Genomic DNA, 19,825 nt, shown 5'->3' with positions numbered 1-19,825 from the left:
TTGCTATCTTCCTTAAAGCTTTACTGAGAGCACCACTGTACATTCCACCTACTAAAAAACTGGGGTTCTGGTTTAAAGTTTGAAAACTTGTACTTGAAATGCTCGAACTAAAACTCACTGTAGGAAGAACAACTTGTGACCCCAAAGGGTTAATACAGACAATGCTTTCTTCTATGAGATAGACTTCGGTATTTTTCCTCTCATTTCTCTTTTCCTTTCCCTGCCTCCTTTTTCTTTCCCTACCTCTGCTTCTCTGCAAACATTTATGAAGTCCCTCCCATGTGCCAGGCACCAAGCTAGACCCTGGGAGAAGCCAGGGAGGTACAATGGAGCCATCAAGGAGCACTGCTTTTAGTAGTATTCTTACTGCTCTTCTCCCTTTAACACAGCTTACCATGCTTTAATTGTATCCTACTTTAATTCTCTCTTGAGAGTTCAGAAATCATGCCTCATTCTGGTATCGCAAAATGTGTGGCTCAGTGCTAAAGATGCTGTTGAAATGAATGGCCAGGTAAACCAGGGATGTGGCATCCAGGAAAGTTTCTACCTCTGTGCTCTGATCTCAGTGTAGCAAGGAAAAGCCTAATGACTGGCTGGGGCAGTGATGCTTGGCAAAGGCACTAGGAGGTGTCCAGCTAGAGTCTCTATTTGGTTTTCTTAAGTCTCCACCAACCAACCACTTCTTTGACTTAAAAGAGTTTGTAGACAGACTCTGCTCTTTTAATGTACAAAGATGCCCCTAATGGTGGCAGACATGTAGTATGAATATGACATGAATGGAATATCTCCCCCATTTGGTATGATGTAATTCACAACTGGACTTTGGGGAGTGTGGAAGGGAGGGTGGAAATGAAGAAAGGAGTTGTTTCTTCTTAGGTTTTCTGATTGTCATTAAACCAGAAATAGCATGATGAAAGAATGTCGTGGTGGGATGAGTGTGATTTCCAAGGCAGGTTCCCCTTCTGCACCCTCTATGGGGCACAGCAGATGACCACTGTCATAGCAGATGTCACATCATCATGGGCTTAACAGTGAAGTGGCTTTTGAAGAACCTTTTAATCTGTGCAAAATATTTGATGTTAGCTCTTGGCTCTGCCTATATAATTCCCAGTGTGACTAATTCCTTGGCAGTACAATCCATACTAATGGCATTTATTGCTTAAATGTCTTTTTAAGGAGTCTCCCCTAATGCTGGAGCTAGGATCAGGGTTTCATCAGGAGGCTGAGCCACCATGATCAGAGAAGGTGTCACTGGCTGTGGCCAGAGATTACCACCTTCTGCCTATTGCTAACTGGAATCAACATGCACTTCAGCGTTAGGGATCTCAGACAGACTTAAACTCTGGGAAAAAAATGTTTCATTGGCATTTTAAGACCGGTAATTGCAAAAATTCCCTTTGAGTTGTAATAACGCAAAACAAACTTATCTTTCATAAGAAAAAGTAAAGATAAATCTGCTTGTTATAAACCAACTCATCCTCTGCAGTTGAAACACACTAGGAAAGCTGTTGAAAGCAATAAGGTTGAATCTAATTTTAAAGGGCATTGAAAAGAAATTTAGATTCTTTGCTATCAAACTGTGACCAATTTAGAAAAACAAATAGCAAACAGAACTCCCTTACAGAGCTGACATTCTTTAAAATGTTCTATTTATTGCTCCAATTTTTCCTTTACTAGGAAAAATAAAAATTTCTTAGGAACTGAAATGAGATTTCATATATCTCTGGAATTGAGATCCATTGCCCCACTCTTCCCCAGGCCTCTGCTGACAGGACAGTGACTTTTAGGTAATTCCTGTGACCTGAGAGGAACCATCTGGTCTTCAAGTAATTCTGGAGCCAAGAATTGAGGCTGTTGATAAATACATGGGCTCCTTTCTTCTTGTAGTTGGGTCCCACTGGTGAAACGAGGCAGGCACTAGAGTCAATCAGGTATTTTTCATGCCAGCATTTTACTCTAATCTTAATTTCTCCAAGGATTCTTTATTTGAAATAGAGAGACCTGTCCTTGATTTATCTAAGGAATGAATCCGGCCAGTTCTCTTCACCTGTGTGTGATTATAAGTGAATCAGTGAAACATTTTTCTCTGCAATATGAAGAAAACTAGTGTCTCCTTTTTTATGGAAACACATGACAAATTAAAACTATGATAAATTGTAGGTTAATTTATAGGTTAGGGAGGAGAAGGGGTCAGGATACTTATTTAATACATTATTTTTACTTCTGGGTTTCTAAGTGGTTAGTGCTGAAATCAAACTTTGCTAATACATAAAGCCAGAGAATCTGGAGTGTGCAGAACTGAGCCATTGGAGGGATGGTTCCTTAAGCTGAGTGGGAAAGTGCTAACCTAGTGTCAGATATCCGAGTAGCCCCATAACCTCACTTTGTGCTCTGATTTTTGTAATCCTATTATAGCAAATTGCTCAGCTTTGTTCCTTTGCTTGTAAAAAGACAGGATGAAATATTTCTGGCAGGAGAATCTATTGTGATACTAATTGTCTTGTTCCCAGTGCCATAGAAGCCTGGAAGAAATGAGAGGTATTCATTTTCCTTCCTGCTCCCAGGGAATTTGCCAAGTGTGCTTCCTTTCCTGGGGGTGTTGCCAGTGACTTCTGATTAAGGACAAAAGAGAATTTCCCAGGCAGCAGAAGACACATTCAACCCAACATGGGGACAGAGAAGGATATAAGCGTGGGGAAACTGTATTGAAAGAAATATAAGTGGGTTACTCCCGGTGTCTGGGAGGGGAGTATTTCTTCCTCTTCCCTTTCTACCGCAGGCCTTTGACTCTCAGCCCTGGCCAAGATTCTCTGCCCTAGGATGGCTGGAAGCAGTCCAGGTACCTGCCTTCAGGCCACATGTGAGTGGTACCCAAGCAGACCACGGGTGACCAGCAAACACTGAATCTCCAAGGCTCTTACTTCAGTTTACTAATTCATAAGACCTTTAGGGCACCCCCTCGCACGACTGAGATTTAATCTCCCTCTAGCCTGAGTACAGACTTAGAGCAGATGAAAGCTGATTTAGAGATGGGAAAAAAAAGAGAGTTACTTTCTTGCACTTTAGTATACTGAACTAAAATCCAGATGAATAATAAATTCTCTCTCTCTCCTATCTCCCTCTCCTCCTCCTCCTCCTCCTCCTCCTCCTCCTTCTTCTTCTTCTCTCTCTCTCTCTCTCTCTCTCTCTCTCTGTCTCTCTCATACACACACACACACACACACACACACACACACTACACACATTCTTCGGAGAATTTTGGAAGAGTGCTTAATGGCATGTCATGGTTTAATTATTTACATGATTTAAAAGCAACAGTCTCCTTTTAAAATGGGTTTGGGGAATTAACTTTACTCAAATAAACCAGTCAAAAGACAGTGAGCTCATTAGCTCCCCTTGGGCTGCTCACTTTTTGCTCCTCCGCTCTCCTCCTGGTTAGGAAATTGTGCATACTCCCAGCACGGGGATGAACACCATGCTGCAGAAGGACTCTGCCCAAGGAGGTACCCCAATCACTGGGGACCCGATCTTCTCTCTTTCATGCACAGAGCCCATGCATTTTGTATTGGTTACTAATTCTGGGAAATTGTTTTTTTGGTGGGATTCTGGATAGGGATTGTGGTTCAAAATGCTAAGCTAGAGAAGTTTCAGCCTGGCAAAGCTTGCTTCTCCCAAGATTAGTAGGATGGTGATGAAAGGAGCTTTCCATCTATAGTCAGCCCTGAAATAAAACTCCAGCTCTGTTTCAAAGTTCTGATTCTGATTGGAGGCTGACTCCTTCTATCCATGACAGGAAATTTAATTTCAATACTTACTTGGTACTTGACTCCATTAAAACAAAGACCAGAAGCCAAAGTCAACTAAGAAACACAGCAAGTTTGTGAAATGAGTAGATTTTCTGACTGATGCTGGAACACAGCCCTTCCAACAGATACTAGTTACCTAAGTCCTAGTTACCATCTGCCCCTGCTTCTATTTTGGGGGCAGAGTTGCAACTTTCTTCTTCCTTGGTGTCATCAACTGCTGAAAGGTTCTACAGGTCCGTAATTTCAAAGCTCATGCACTTCAAAGCAAAGCCATGGCAATGCTGCACAATGCATCTCCAGGCACCACATACCGTGCATAGTTACGCAGATGCTCTTCAATCAGCGTGTTAGAGGAAAGATGGATGCAGCTGCTGTACATCTCCTAAAGAGGTGCAATTAAAATCATCTGAAAACATGCAACAAGCTCAGCACATGCACAGCCCCAGTAACACAAAGCATGCTGGAGACAGGGCAGAGGACAATAGCTGGAGAAACACTTTAGAGAGTAAGGAAACTATACAGAGGATTCTCCATTTTCTACTGATTAAGAGAATCTATTAAGTTACTTGGAAAAGTTTTATTTGAACAATTTAAATTTTGACATATTTAATCCAAGAGGTATGGTGTCTGGGCCTAGATGGAACAATCACATGCTAAAATCCATTATAACAAGGGCAATTTACAAAAAGAAATTGGTATATAATATGAAAATTGTTATTCAATCAATGGATTGGCTGAATCCATTGATTGATTTGGTAGCATAGAAAGAATGGGGACAGTTCTTAAGACTTTGGTGTGATTAGGATTTCACCATTATTGTCAAAAATATGTTATGAAGATCTGACACTCCGCTGGGTGGTTTATCTAGATAGAGTGTGGATGATCTGGGTCATTTTTTTCCACAGAGAGTTGTGCATTTTGGTTGCTCTGCTGTATTCTGATGGTGTGGGAAACACAGAGCATGCAGAAAACATTGTCTAAAAAGACGTTGGAAATCTCTGATTCAATGGATGCAAATCACAAATTATCATGCATGGGTTTCCAATAAAAGCAATTATCAGATGTAGTTTATGGCACACTCTGCCATCCCCTGTGTACTGGCAAGCATTTCAGACTCCTGCAGCCTCCAATCAACACTAGGGGTCTGTGTTTTAAAAATGCCAGTGTGGAGGCCCCCATGGTGTATTCATTTCAAAGGTCATTTGGAAGTTGAGTAGTTGAAAGTCTTATAAATAGAGTTTCTATTTATGTGCCTTTTAATTGGGCTTGAGAGTAAACTATCCAGTCACAGGGAAAGAACAAGCTCTTCCTGAGGCAGAATCAGTGCCAGCAAAGGACCTGGTTTTACATCAACTGGAGGTTTCATCTTATAGAAATGCCTCCAAGACTAGAACCCCTACCATCCAAAGGTCAAGCCATTGAGGAAAATCAAGAGACCAGAATATAATCTCTTGAGATTTATTTACCTAGCTGTCTGGCTGTCTCTCCCTCCCCCTCTCTCTTTCTCTTTCTAAAGGCAGAGCAAGTGGTATAGGTACTCTCACATGATATGTTTCATTAGAAACATGAGTTTGGCTTTAGGAGTGTTTCTGGGGATTCCCTCAGAGTGGTACAGGTCAGCAATCTGTAGGGTCAGGAACAACTGAACCAATTTTAGGGCAAAAAAAAAAATCATATTCTCCAAAGATCACTCACTGCCTTATTCTTTCCTTTGCTAGCAGAACTCGCAGGGTTTCCCTTGGCATCTGTCATCTTCCTTCCAAGTGAGGTTAAGGGCAACGTAGAGGTCTTCAGCTGGGTGGCTGCCTGATAGTTGTTATTATTGTTCTGGTTGCCACTCAGCGTCTCCATGATGGACCGAAAGGTTCCAAAAGGCCTTTTCAGTTGTTCCCCTGATTCACTACTTGTGGAGGTCCGCTGAAGGGTCCTGCCCTTATCTTTGTCTTTTTCTCCATTCAGTTCGAGGTTAGTTTGCTCCATCTGCACCACAGGCTCCTCAAAGGTAACTCTGAGTTTCAAGTTCTGAGCTGTCCGGCGTTTGGAAGAGGGAGACTTGAGGGCGCTCTTGGGACTCATGGCGACCTTCTGGGCCGCAGTGCTGTCAGGGCTGCACTGAGTGGGCTCTCCAGAGGGCTGGCTTGGAGGAGTGTTCCCCGAGACTGGACACTGGGGTTCCAAGTCTGGTTCGCTGCTCTCTGAGGTGGGAGATGGGCTATGGCCCTCTAGGGATTTAGAGGCCTTGGTACTAAAAGGAAACCTGCGTCCTGATGCCAAGGAGTGCTTCTTTATCATCAGGTGTAAGCTTTCTGCGCTGTCTATACTCTCCACGCTCTCCACAATGGGCTGCGGCCGGGGCCTGTCAGCCTTTCGCACAGGGGTGTTCTTGGGATCCTCAGAGTTGTTGGAGTCTGTGTCAGACTCACTCAGTGACCTCTGCATCAGCTGCCTCAGCCTGGCTAACTTGAGTTCCCTCTTCTCTAGAGGGATCTTTTTCAAGTTTCTAGAGGACGTCTGAGCATCCTGGAATTCCAAAGACAGCTTTTCTTGGGTACAAACGTTCTCTGAGATTTCTTTTCCCAATAACTGGCGCAGGATTTTATCAGAATCTTCGTCTTTTGCTTTGGCCCTAGCTCGGCTGGATGCTGACAGGTTTCCAAGGACCTGAATCCCTTCTTGGACTCCTGGTTTGCTTTTGGCTGTAGACTCATCTTCAGCGTCTGAAGATTTCCACTGGGGCTTTCTGGAAGCTGGTGAGGAGGGTGAGCTGAAAAGTGAATGTAGGACATAGGACATGACTTCTTACTGGGCTAAATAAAGTGACTCAGCTATTTAAATTTTGACATATTTAATTTTGAATTTACACATAAACAAGAAAGCAGTTAAAGAATGATCACTTAATGACTTCTCAAAGCAATCTGCAAATACTCCATAGTTGCAAGTGTAGCTAAAGTACAGCATGCCTTTTACCTTAAGGCTACCAAATTTGCCTGTTTTACTGTTTACACATAATTTTGCATATTTTTCCCAATTAATTCAATTTCCCACAACCTTACTAACCTAAATATCCTTATTCCTGTTTCATAGGTCAAGAAATGAAAGAGACAGAGTAGATGAATTTGTTGTAGAACAAAATCACAGGGTGGGATCTGAGTTCAGGTCTTTGGATCCTAGGTTCATTGATTATTTCACTGTGACATTTTTTTTTTTTGTTCCTGTTTATAAGAATAAAATGTTTTCTGTTGTCATTTTCTTAAAAGACTTTAAAAGGAAATCTAGAAGAAGGTTCAGGCATTTAATATATTTAAGAACTCCTTACACCAGTGTGCCTGGTCTTACCTGGGTGAGGAAGGGAGAGACTTGCCCTCTGATTTCTGGGCTTCTAGAAGTTGCTGGAGTTGGTTCTGCAGTGTGACTCGCTCCATTGTCTGTCTGCAGAAGACAAATAAAACACGGCTCTCGCTATAAACTAGGATGCATAAGATTTTTCAGTGATTTGAAATAAGACACACTAAATTAAAAAGCCTTTAAAAAGTACATAATCTTTTTCCTCAGAGTTTAGAAAGTTTCCTAAGAAAAGGATGCTTATTATGCACATTAGTGAAAAAACTGTAGCCTAAATGCTCATCTGTAAAACTAAGAAAATCAATTAAAATTACTTCTAATAATGTCAGCTATTAAAATGATAATATATTTGACTATGTATGGGCATTCAGAAGGTTTGTCTAATATATATATTTATTAGATGCAGGATACAGGGTATAAAATTCATTTAGAAAACACAAGTTATTACAGAAGTTGAAACAAATAAATCAACTGAGTCTTGCTTTGTAGAGATAAGCAGTATTTGCAGAGCCCTGTAATACTTGAGTGGTACCCCCAAAGATGTCCATCCATGTCCTAATCCCCGAAAGGTGTGACTGTGTCACCTTATGTGACAAAAGGGAAATAAGTTGTGTTATCAGCTGATGTTCTAATAGGAAGGTTTTACCAGTTCTACCAATGGCCTGGATAAACAGGACAGGACTTATCCTAAAGCCTCTAGAAAAGAACACAGCCACAACACCTTAATTTTAGTCTGGCAAGACCCTACTGGCCTCTGACCTACCAAGTGTTAAATCTGTACTATTTTAAACCAATAATTTTGTGATAATTTGTTATAAACAATGGAAAATGAATAAAATTAGCATAAAAGATGATAGCAGATCTCATGAGCTAGGGCATAGGAGGGAATAAATGAGTTACAAGTGCTAAAGCAATGACCATGCCTTGGATACCAGGAGAAGCCCAGTGTTCTCCTTGCAGGGGGTCACTGCAAACAACAGCCAGTGTCGGCCTAAATCTAGTTCTGTGGAGTCAGATTCTGACAATACCTTTCCATAAACCCCAACACTTTCTTTCTTTTTTTTTTTGAGATGCTATCAGTTATATTCCTAATATTTCATTCTTAAGCCTGTGATCTCATTTTATCTTACTTATTCTGCCAGACTCACCTATTGAAAACTTAGTTGCTAAAAGAAACTAGCAAACTTTGTTAAAGGGCCAAAGAGTAAACATTTAAGGCTTGTGAGCAATACAGCTTCTGTCACTATTCAACTCTACCTTGCAGCATGCTACATCCTTACACATGACATACACAAATGTGTGTGGCTGTGTGCTAATAAAACTTTTCTTATGAAAATAGGTGGTAGGCTGGATTTGGTCCAGTCTACAGTTCATTTACCTTGGATTAACCAAAAATACATTAGAGCTTAGTGAAATTGGATAAAATGGATGAAGAAAGATTATATTCTTTTTATTTGTTTGTTTTTGTTACCAAGGGTACTTAACCACTGAGCAACACTCCCAGGACTTTTAATTTTTCATTTTGAGGTGGGTCTCACTAAGTTGTTTAGGGCCTTGCTAAGTTGCTGAGGCTGGCTTTGAACTTGCGATCCTCCTGCCTCAGCCTCTTGAGCTGCTGGGATTACAAGTGTGTGTCACTGCACTTAGCAGAAAAATTATATTCTGTTTGAAGGATTTATTAGGTGTCCTAAATGAATTATAACACAGTCAAAAAAATTATTAGGGGGCAGTTGGGTTGACTGCTGGCTGGAATCCCAGCTGTGAATGGGGAAGAAAGATTCTAAAGAAGACCTCAAAAAGGACCAATCAGCTTTAATCATAGAAAATATATGAGAATAAATCCTACTGTATGAGTTTGCTAGAGCTGTTGTAACAAAGTACCACAAACCAGGTAACTTAAGCAGGAATTATTGTCACATATTTCGGGAGGCCTAAGAAGTCCACAATGAAGGTATTGGCCAGACAGGTTCCTTCTGAGGCCGTGACAGTCTGGTCCATGCCTCTTTCTCACTTTGGGGGAGTTTGCTAAAAAGAACTTTGGTGTTCCTTGGTTTGTAGATGAATCACCCTGATTGCTGCCTTCATGTTCTCCCTGTATATATGTCCCTGTGTCTACATTTTCCACTTTTATAAGGATAGCTGTCACCTTGAATTAAGGCCTACCCATATGACCTCATTTTATCTTGACTACATCTGGGAAGACCCTGTCTATCTATAAATAACATCACATTCTGAGGTACTAGGGGTCTGGACTCCAACATAAATTTTTGGTTGGGACAGAATTCCACCCAAAATATTTAGACTTGTTGACTGGGACTTCACTAGAACTGAAGGTTGTCGTTCTAAAGAATAATTGTTTATTTAACTATACAGAGCTGGTGAAGGTATCATAGTAGGAAGACATATCAATTCTCTCTCCTCAGAGTTTTGCATTGAGAAGACTAGTATTTTGTATCTGCATCTGCCACTTTCTGTTACAGGTGCCCCACTGCCTGAGGGCACTCTATCAAGTGGATTTCTCTGTTCATTTCTAGTGTTGCCAACTTCACTGAGTACCCAGGAAGTGAAAGACTAGGGTCAACAAGATAACCTCTCACATTGTCACTGGCCTAACTGGAGACAACTGGAGGGATGCTGTCTCTTAGTGTATATGTGTGTTTTAACCCATGATCACCAACAGAGAGAGCAGCCAGGCTGCTAAATTGGAGCAGTTCAATAAAACAGACACATAGCTCATGAAAGCTTGTCAGATTCCACCAGATGAAGACTGAGGAAAATGTTTTCTAATCTTTTCTCCATTTTAGAAAAATATTCTGTTGTATCATTTTGAAGTTCCTCATTATGGATATATCCATACACTGGAGGAAATGAATATTGTCAGAGAATTTTGGAAAAACATTAGGCAACATATATCCACATTTTCGAGATGTATACTTTCTGTTCTAACAATTCCCTTCCTTAGAACTTATTTTTAGGAGTATCTACATAGATACATAAAGATATAGGTATGTTCACTGTGGAAAATAACTTACTGAATTGTTCATTACTTTGTGCACATTTTTTCTTCAATTATATTGAGACCTTTAAGCCTACCTAGCTAACCTGTCCAGGGAAGTTTTGTTTACTGGACAGAGCATGCTTCGAAGTAGCCCTTTATCTTAAATTTCATTTTATTTTCTATGAAAAGTCTCAACTCATTAAAAAGATTATTTTGGGTACTGGCAGGGGTAGGGATATAGACTAGTACCTTTAAGGCAAGAGAGTGAAAGTAGAGAGATAAGGGAGTTTTCCCCAGGTTTAGAGAAGATAAGAAGGTCCAAGGCTTTGCCATATTGTTGCATGATTTAGACCAATTAAGGCCTCTCCCCTGCCCTAGCCCTTTTATTTAAATGAGCTATAACCAGGGGACACACACACACACACACACACACACACTATACACATATATTTTAATATTTTTTATATATATTCACTATACTATAGATTTCACTAGTTTATGTATATATATGTACATATATATGTATATATATGTGTGTGTGTGTGTGTGTATATATAAATAAATTGAATACTGATTCCAATTTCCAGGGAACTCTCCCTAATACCATAACTGTAATTTATTGGTATGCTTTGAGCTCCTTCATCCTTCAGCTTGCTGGAGAGCCACCTGACAGATGTTCATCTGGCCCCCCTTTCCTCAAGCATATCACGTGACAATGCTTCCCTGACACCCAGAGATGTAATGTGTACCCATTTAATAATCATATCAAGGAAAGAACTGACTTCAGTCACAGAGTGAACACTTTTCTATTCCTAGGATTCATTATTTTTTTATAGTAAATTTGCTGGTGATGGTAACCAAATCACTTACTGTAATTTTATCTATCTATCTATCTATCTATCTATCTATCTATCTATCTCAGGCCATGGAGAGGGCTGAGGTCAGCCCTTGGAAAGCACACCAATAAATTACAGTTATGGTATTAGGGAGAGTTTCCTGGAAATTGGAATCAGTATTCAATTCTATATATATATATATAATATATGCTAATATATTATATATAACATTATATATATATTATACATATATATTTTATATATGTTATATATAATATATATACATATATATTATATGTATATATTTATATGTGTTATATAATATATATTATATATATATGTATATGTATATATCCATCCCTAACCTTTTTTTCTCTCTCTCATGATCTTGATGATCTCCTAGAATATTAAGTACAGAAGGTTGAAGATGATACATATGTGTGCCTTCAATGTCCTGCTACATAATCTGGCCCTGAGATGTGAACATGAAGGCTCTCTCTCCTTTTTTATTGTGGCTCAAATTCCCTTTTTAGGGAGCTTGCTCTGCACTTTGTGGTTTAAATATCATTTTGCTGCTGCAGAGATGGCATGTTCAGCATGAACACTGGATGTGAACACTTAGGATGGGGGAAGAAAAGAAGAGAGGAGAATGCTGGAAATTCCCTCTGCCACTGGAATGAAGGGAGCTCACCATGGCCCTTGGCCTGAAATCTGTTCATGACAATGGCAAATCATAACTTTGTTCTCACAGAATCTCGAGGCCACTTACTCCTTTAGCTGCTTGGTTAACTTTACCACCTGTGAGGCTAGTGACATGCAGGTCTCGACCACCACCAGGTACCGGGAGCACAGGGTGTGCCCCTGACGTTCAGCGCTCTGGGAGGGCTTTTCCCCAGCGTGATTCTGCATGGTGACGTTTGCTCCATACTCCACCAGGGTCTGTCAGAAAATGCAGAAACATGGAATTGTATCAGGTCCTCCATCTAAATATTTTTTAATGACTGTAACAGGATCAAGAAAGAACTCTTGTTATTCCAAAGCCCGTGGAATTGGGGGTGGTGATACCAGTACCTAGAAAAGAGAGCTGCTGGAGCCTATTTAGGGTTGAAGTCTGCCTCCTCCCTTCAGAGCCTACAAAGGTAGAGCTGGACCCATCCTACTATCCAACCCTACTGTACCCTAACGGGGAGAGGTCTGGGAAAGGGAGGAGGCTGCTGCTGTCCATAGAGCTCTTTCCTTCCTGAAAGGTATAATGCTTGTGGTGGTTGGGTTCCAAAAGAATTGTTCATAAATTCAGAGATGCCTGTAAGATGGGAGGAATGAAATTCTGCTTATCTGTTCCTATTTGCTTGGGCTTTGATAGCTGGTTTTGTAACAACCCTTATTGATCTCTTGCTGAGCCCACCTGACCAGAAATAAAAAGAACTGAAGAGATGGCATGGCAGAGATTGGGGAAGCTATGAAGCAGCCCAGACCCTTACCATGTGTTATGGCCAGGATGTGTTTGTGGACTGAGCAGACTTTGTAGAAGGGAGCTTGGTGGGAACTTGCTTTCGGCATCCCCCATTCACACACAAAAGGAGAGGGTTCTCCAGAAGCACTTGACAGTGGATTGCCCCATAGGGTGAAGAAATTTATAGGAGAGGATGAGGCAAAGTGGGGGGCCAGGACTCCTATGTCAGGTACTGGTGGGGAAGACCCTACCACGGCACCCATCAGACAGATGTCATCTGAGGGTTGTCATAGAGCATGTCAGTGATCACAGCCAAAGAAGCAGTGACAACTTTCAGGGAGGACATGGCCTTTCCCAGTTAAGCAAAGAGACACTTGACTTTTTTTCTCTCCATACCTTCTCTTTGTCTTTGATACTGCAGCATGGAAGACAGAGGGGAGCAGGAGCTAAAGTGGTGTGTTAAAAGCAGATCAAGCCTCACTCCTCATCCTACATCCTTAATTTGGCTGGGGGTGGCGCTGGGAGAATGCTTTGAATCAGAAATAAGATTGAGGTTTTAAGCTGGTTTGAAGTAAAGTTTAATAGTCAAAGACAAGCCTAAAGCTATGGAATCTGGTCGAGGTATCAAGAGTAGAGGAGGAGATTTGATGCAGTGTGGCAGAAATCAATACTTTAAAAGCATAAAAGTTTTATTTAGTTTCTATTTATACTGTGATGCCATTAGACTCCACACAAAAAAGCTGTCACATCAATATTAATTAACCACCACAATCTGATATATTCTTTGACAGTTCATGGTGCGATTGCAAACCTTTAGATTTATCTTGGTAGTAATGGTTTTTTCCCACACACAATACATCTATTTAAATTCTTAGGCTACTTAAATCTGAAAGAGCATTAAGGAGCTTCTTTTTCCTTTTGGTTTATGATCACTCACCATGAAAGGTCAAATCACTATAAAGCCATTGCCACCTTCCTCAAGGGGTGTCCCAGAGACCCTGTCAGCATCGAGCTCTCCAGGAGACTGAGTATAAACACACACTGTTATTACTCCCCTGGACTCTGACCTCTGCAGTTTTCTTTCCACTGTTTTCCTTCCTCAGTCCCCTCCTCACTGCATAAGGCCCCTTGCTCACTCTCTCAGTCTCGTTTTCTTTTAAATCTCACATCCAGCGGACAGACCAAGGTTATCCAAGTTTCCACATCCATCGTATCTAGCGCCAAAAACATCATTTGTGTTAAGTGGAGTGATGAATGCTCTGGAAGGACTGACAGCCTCCCTTCACATGTTAAAAAAAAAAAAAATAGGCCCACACCTGTAATTCCAGCAGCTCGGGAGGCTGAGGCAGGAAGATTGGGAGTTCAAGGCCAGCCTCAGCAAAATCGAGGTGCTAAGCAACTCAGTGAGACCCTGTCTCTAAATAAAATACAAAACAGGACTGGGGATGTGGTTCAGTGGTTGAGTGTCCCTGAGTTCAATCCCCAGAACCCCCTCCCCCTATTAAAAAAACAAACAAACTAGCATCTTACATAGAATTAGTGATAGCAGCTGGATGTCTTTGGCTTTCAGTTATTAGTACAAGCTGATAAAAAGTTTATTCCAAGACTATTTAACATTAGAGTATCTTGTGAAAGGGAAATATATGATTTTCAGTGTTCATTCAATTATCTTTTTGCCACAAAAAATAATGCTACTCCTTTAATCTTTTTGCAGATGTTGGGAAGAATTTAAATTTCTTTCCTTTATATACTTTCCAGTTTCTTACCATTCCTTTTATAAACTGGTGTCTGATGCCTTAAATTAGAAGATGTGTATTTTGCCAACAATAATGGGAAAATGTTCAGACACTTTATTTCCTATCAAGTCAATTCTTCAAAGAGCAGTTTCATGTGAGTACAAACTATAGTAAGCTTTCTGCTGGATCTCTGCTTTTGTTTTTATTATTAATCCCCTTTTTATATTCAAAGTTTTTCTGTGTAGTCTCCTATTATTTCCTGAGTCCTCTCTACTTTCTTGAGTAAATGGTTCTCACTGCTTACTTTTCTATTTCAAATACAGCCTAACCTGCACACAGTAGGGCATCAACAAGTACCTGTTGAATAAATGAATACACAGGGTTTGCAATAAAGGGAATAATGCGTACATAATCCAAAAGGAGTGCTGCTTTGTAGAGGTGGAAAATGTGTTACATGTTACAAGAACATCACATTTTGAACTGCATGAAATCGCTGAGGTGGAAATACTTTCTCCAGTCATGGCTTTCAACCATGTGTTGTCAATTTCCCTTTCCCTGAGATGTGGGGGGAAAAAATTCACAAATGTTCAGGCATTTTCAATGATAAGAATGGTCTGATTGGCCTGATCCTGGTAACCATAACTTATTGTCAAAAATAAAATTTCAGGCCAAACCTAAACTTCAACTTTGTCTGCCAAAGTCTTTGCTGTCCCTACACTACTGCTCCTCGCCCACCTGTTCCTCCTCCTCCTTAGGTCACCCTCTCTCTTTCTTCTGTCCCTGAGGGCCTTCAACATTTTCCAGGTGGAAAGTTCTATCCAGTTTTCACATGCATTCTCCCCCCACCTTCTGGGATGGCTCTCAGTGCCATGTGGAAAGTGACTCAGCTTTGGGCAGCTCTGTATTCTGTGGCATGATGAGATACCATTGCCTCTTTCTGCAGGAACCCATGCTTCTGGAGGGCTCCTCACATGGACTGGAGCAGGCAGAAGAGCCTCCCTCCCTTCTCCTGTGGCTCTGCTCCCCAGTCTTTTAATATCATCTCACACATTGAACACAAGAACATTTGGAAGGGATGCTGGGCTCAAAGCATGAGGCTGCTTGAGGCCTCTGGGTGGAATGGTTAGCCGACTGAGGCCCTGCCTAAGGTCCAAGAGGATCAGAACAAGGGGAAAAACCCTACAAGACCGACGATTTTTTAGTCTCTCAAGTGGGCTTCTGTTGTCCTCATTAGTGCATCTCTCCTCCCCAGGTATGCGGAAAATAGGACAGATTTTCCAGAAATGTATTAGAAGGATTCTTCATAGTAGGGGAGCAGTAGTCTAGCAAGAATGTGCTGTGTTTTCCCCCTTTCTCTAAAGTAGGGCTGAACTTCTCAAATGCATTCAAAGAGGCTCAGGTTTAGTTAGGGGTCCAAAAACATGGATATATTTTTTTATTTAGTCAGCATTAGGGCTTTATAGTGATGTTACTTTGGACTATTGAGAGAGCAGTACAAGTCCCTTTCAACACCCTCTGATGCTCCAGGAGAAACTCTTAGGGCTATTTGTGCCTACATGTGTGTGGATTTTTAGAAATAAAAATCTGTAACATTATAATTCTTTATTTACATCATAAAACAAAGGTGAACTAATCCAGGCATTCTCCCAGTGAGCAAAATTTCCATTTTTTTAAAAAAATTATTTGATAGCTCCTTCCTGTCTGCAGAGCAGCAGCACTGCATACCTGGATGCACCCGAGGTAGCCGTGCTGTGAGGCGACGTGAACAGCACTGTTGCCATCCTGGTCCACTTCATCCAGCGAGATACCTTGTTCTTGCATGAACTGAAGAAGCCACAACAGAATCTTCTCCTGTCAACACAAGAACACTAGGAATCACTGGAATATCATGCAGAGAAGCCACATATGAAGACAGAGGAAAACAAGACTCTAACTGGTGAAGAGTATGTAAAGGAAACTCACCTGTACCAAAAGAAAATTTCCATTCAGTACAAACTGAAAAATCCACAAATCTCTTACCAAAAATGAACGAAAGAGGAACACAAAGGGGATTCTAAGAGCAGGATGTTACCTTGGAAATGCTCTGGTTTTATTTACTTATTCTACCGGTGGGAGAACAATTCACAGAAAGTTGAAGAACTTCCTAAAAGTCACACAGCTAGACAGATCCAAGGTTGGAACTAGAATCAGGTCTTTTGGTTCCAAGGCTCTCAAGACAATGTTTTGGCTATTGTGTTAAACTGCCTGTGGGTTTCAAGTACATTCATAAAACCTTGGACTACTGAGATAGCTAGCTTTTACTTTTAAATTTATAATTCTTACACTGTGCCTCCTAATCCCATACCTCTGGCAAATCAACAGACTTAAAAAAAAGAGATAACACCTTAAATTGTCAAGATAACCCCACTGAAATACAACCAGAAACTGCTTGTTGGTGGTGTTTTAAAGGCAAAGTTTTTTTTCTTCTTCCATGTTAAAGGAAAGGGACCAAAAGCTCTGAACATAAACCTTTCAAAGGCAAAATCGTAGAGCAGTCAGTCTGTTTCGTCACCATCTGTTTGCATTTTACCCAGTGTTTTGTGGTATTTTTGTGTTATGCTTGGCCTTCAGAGAAAGCAGGGGGATGGGATTTCACTGTTTTAAAATAGAAAAATTAAATATAAAGTTAAAAAAAAATATGAGAGTGGTAAAAACAACAGCATGAAGTTTAGTGGGTGGAATTTGACATTTAAAAAGATGATCATGTGTTTGAAATAGCCTTGAACTTCTTTCTTCTTAGCCTTTTAAAGGATTTTTTTTTCCAGTTATTTGCTCAGAGTGGTCATGAACTTTTATACTTTCCTGGATTAAATTTGCCTTTATCTTCCAAACATGCCAACTAATCTGCTAAAGGAATGTTGGACAAAAACAGCCAGTTCCTTTAATGTTTCACCTCTTATGCTGGGGGACAGGGTGCTGTTTATGAAGGTATCTGAGACATCAGGGACAGACTGAACATTTGCACCACACTCTTTCCAAATGAGCAAGTAGGGAGTAAGGAGTCCTAAAGAACAAGATGAGAAAAATGTAATCACTGCTTATAGCCTCCCAAGAATGCACCTGGGGAAGCAGGGTGAGTGTTAGCTGCAAAAGCAGACAGACCCTGTAGAAAGTGAAACCCTTAAGGATCCCCCAAGAAGGAGCAGAGCCCTAAGGTGAAGGTAGGGAGTTATATAGAGAGTTTGGATATTCTGATATGCTTATATTTTGATATGCTCACATATTATCTATGCAAACCTGGAGAAAGTTGGAGCTGACATTTTGGTCCAGAACAGGTAATTTTTCCACATGCATGAGGTAAAACCACTTCCTTTACCTTTCCTAATTGGGTAGGAAAGAAATATTGCATTACTTTTACTTGGAAACAGATGATTGTACTATGTAATTTTTCTTTTTTGAGAGAGAGAGAGAGAGAGAGAGAATTTTAATATTTAATTTATTTTTTAGTTTTCAGCGGACACAACATCTTTGTTTTGTATGTGGTTCTGAGGATTGAACCCGGGCCGCATGCATGCCAGGCGAGTGCGCTACTGCTTGAGCCACATCCCCAGCCCCTGTAATCTTAACTCCTTAAAAAAATCTCAGTGAACCAGGATTGCAAGTTTGAGGCCAACCTAGATGACTTGGTAAGGCCCTGTCTCAAAATAAAAATAAAAGGGATTAGGATGTAGCACAGTGGTTGAGTACTACTGGGTTCAATCCCTAGTACCATAAAACAAATAAACAAATCAATGAGAACCTCAATGAGAAGTACTTTAGGATAAAAGGCATAACCAACCATTCTACAGTCAATGGCTAAGACATATGGATACTGCATGAGGAGGGCGGCCTGCTGTGTCCTCACTGGTGAAAAAAGATGGCGCAACCATATGCAAAATAAGCCTCTTCGGTGGGTCATTTTTAAGCCACAGTAACTTGGTTTGCTCCATAATATTAGAATATGGATTCTTAAAACTATAGACTGAAAGAAATTTTAGGGAATCATGCAGTTCAAACAGTCCTACTTTATAAATCAGAAAACTGAGGGAGAGGACATTTTTGTGTACTCTGATTTCTAGCAGCTCATTATTTAGTGCAAAGGAGTTTAAGGTATTTATCAATGTATTATCTGTACCTTCTTTTCATGCAAATTTTCTTATTTTTTTTCAGACCCAATTATATAGTATTGTGGATACTATATTTGGATAGTCCACCTGCCCAAAGCATCATTTACTAAAATCACAGTATTCTGACTTTTAGCAGTGGGTGGGTGTAGGCAGTGGAATACAGCATTTCATAAGACTAGGAATTTTCCTGTTGTGGAAATCTGGGGTGAATCTAGGGCTCTTTGCAGAAGCCTGGTTACCATGCAGAATGAGACACACGAGGTCCATGTGAGCCAGACACAGTTCCCTGGCTCCAGAGAGCTCTACAAGCCAGGATCAGTCTGTATAGTTACAATAAACTCCCTTATTTTCTTACAGTGACAATTAGAGAGTTTACCTAATTTAAGACTTACGTAAAGGAAGAACAATTTTTGATTGTTCAGAACAAGTCAGGTGTTTGCCCAACAACTCCAAGTTAGTTTGGTGTTTTTATAGGACAATTTACTTTCCAAAGAAGATAGGCAGTTGGCTTAGCCAGTATACAAAAATAAAAATCCTTCCCATTATACCACACAGAGAAGTACTACTAAAAGAAATTAGCTGATTATATGCCTGGTCTTTTAACCATTCTCATTTAGGATTTCTGAGATGGACATAGAGGTGGCTAGCATCTGTAGTTTTGGTAAAACCAGAGAAATTCTGCTTGGGTTCTGGGGAACATACCTGTGAGATGCACAATTTAAACAATACCTCATGAGAAGATCAAAATATATATGGCCACTTTCTCCTTATTAAAGCACATGTGTATTTTATCTATAGGAAATTGTGTCTACCTCCCCTTAACCCTTTAACATATCTCCCCCCTTTCTCTCTCTGTTTGTGTCTATAGGGAGGAGAAGTTAAAGAAACAATATAACTTTGATTTTCATTTCCCTGTATTACTTTCAGAGAGCATCCAATGCTGTCACATAGATGAAAAGGCCCTCTGCATTACTTCCATTTCACAGAATGATTTTCCAACTTACATTTCATCCCTGCACCCACACATGCATCTCTCTGTTCAACTTGCATCTACTGACTAAAAACTTCCTTCATGTACCAATTTCCTTTTCTAGGGATTTTCTGATCTTTTGGTAACCTGATATAGTATTGTATTTTATGTGTTCCCAAAGGCAATGCAAGTTGTTTAAAGAGGCAATTAATACATGTAATTTATGAGACTTGCTGGATAAAGTCTAATAGAAAATTTAATTGAAAGTATGTCACAGTTTTATTGCTGGTATCAATAAAATCTCAATAGTTTGTGGTGCAATCACAAGTTCTGAAAAGAGTCAGCTTTGTTTGCAGCCATAGATCATCAAATCTACCATGCCATTGATTTTAAGATTCATTCCAGTTTTTGAGAAGTTAAAATATAGGGGAAAAATGGCCATCCATAATTTCATAATGTCATTTATTGAAGTAAATGTAGAATCTGGAGATGGTAAACTGTGGGGGGAAAGGTGCATGCAAAAATTGATTAAATAGGTT

The 19,825-nt window shown here is 40.3% G+C and overlaps 1 protein-coding gene across 2 annotated transcripts in view; it reads right to left on the bottom strand.

The window, feature by feature from the left end:
• Positions 1-19,825, bottom strand: part of Sncaip (synuclein alpha interacting protein) — a 148,080-nt gene that overhangs the window by 5,201 nt on the left and 123,054 nt on the right. Inside the window, exons 7-11 of one of the 2 annotated variants that reach the window (XM_071611848.1) lie at positions 15,897-16,022; positions 11,752-11,921; positions 7,143-7,235; positions 5,502-6,570; positions 4,118-4,188 (exon numbers count right to left, since the gene is read on the bottom strand). In XM_071611848.1, coding sequence (XP_071467949.1) covers positions 4,118-4,188; positions 5,502-6,570; positions 7,143-7,235; positions 11,752-11,921; positions 15,897-16,022 — 1,529 coding nt within the window. The remainder of the gene's footprint in view (positions 1-4,117; positions 4,189-5,501; positions 6,571-7,142; positions 7,236-11,751; positions 11,922-15,896; positions 16,023-19,825) is intronic. The other variant, XM_071611847.1, reaches the window with a different exon arrangement.

The sequence above is a fragment of the Marmota flaviventris genome, chromosome 5 (assembly GCF_047511675.1).
Source record: "Marmota flaviventris isolate mMarFla1 chromosome 5, mMarFla1.hap1, whole genome shotgun sequence".
In the NCBI taxonomy this organism is placed as follows: domain Eukaryota; kingdom Metazoa; phylum Chordata; class Mammalia; order Rodentia; family Sciuridae; genus Marmota; species Marmota flaviventris.
Note: the sequence above shows the minus strand (reverse complement) of the source record. Positions and strands in the feature narration are given on the sequence as shown.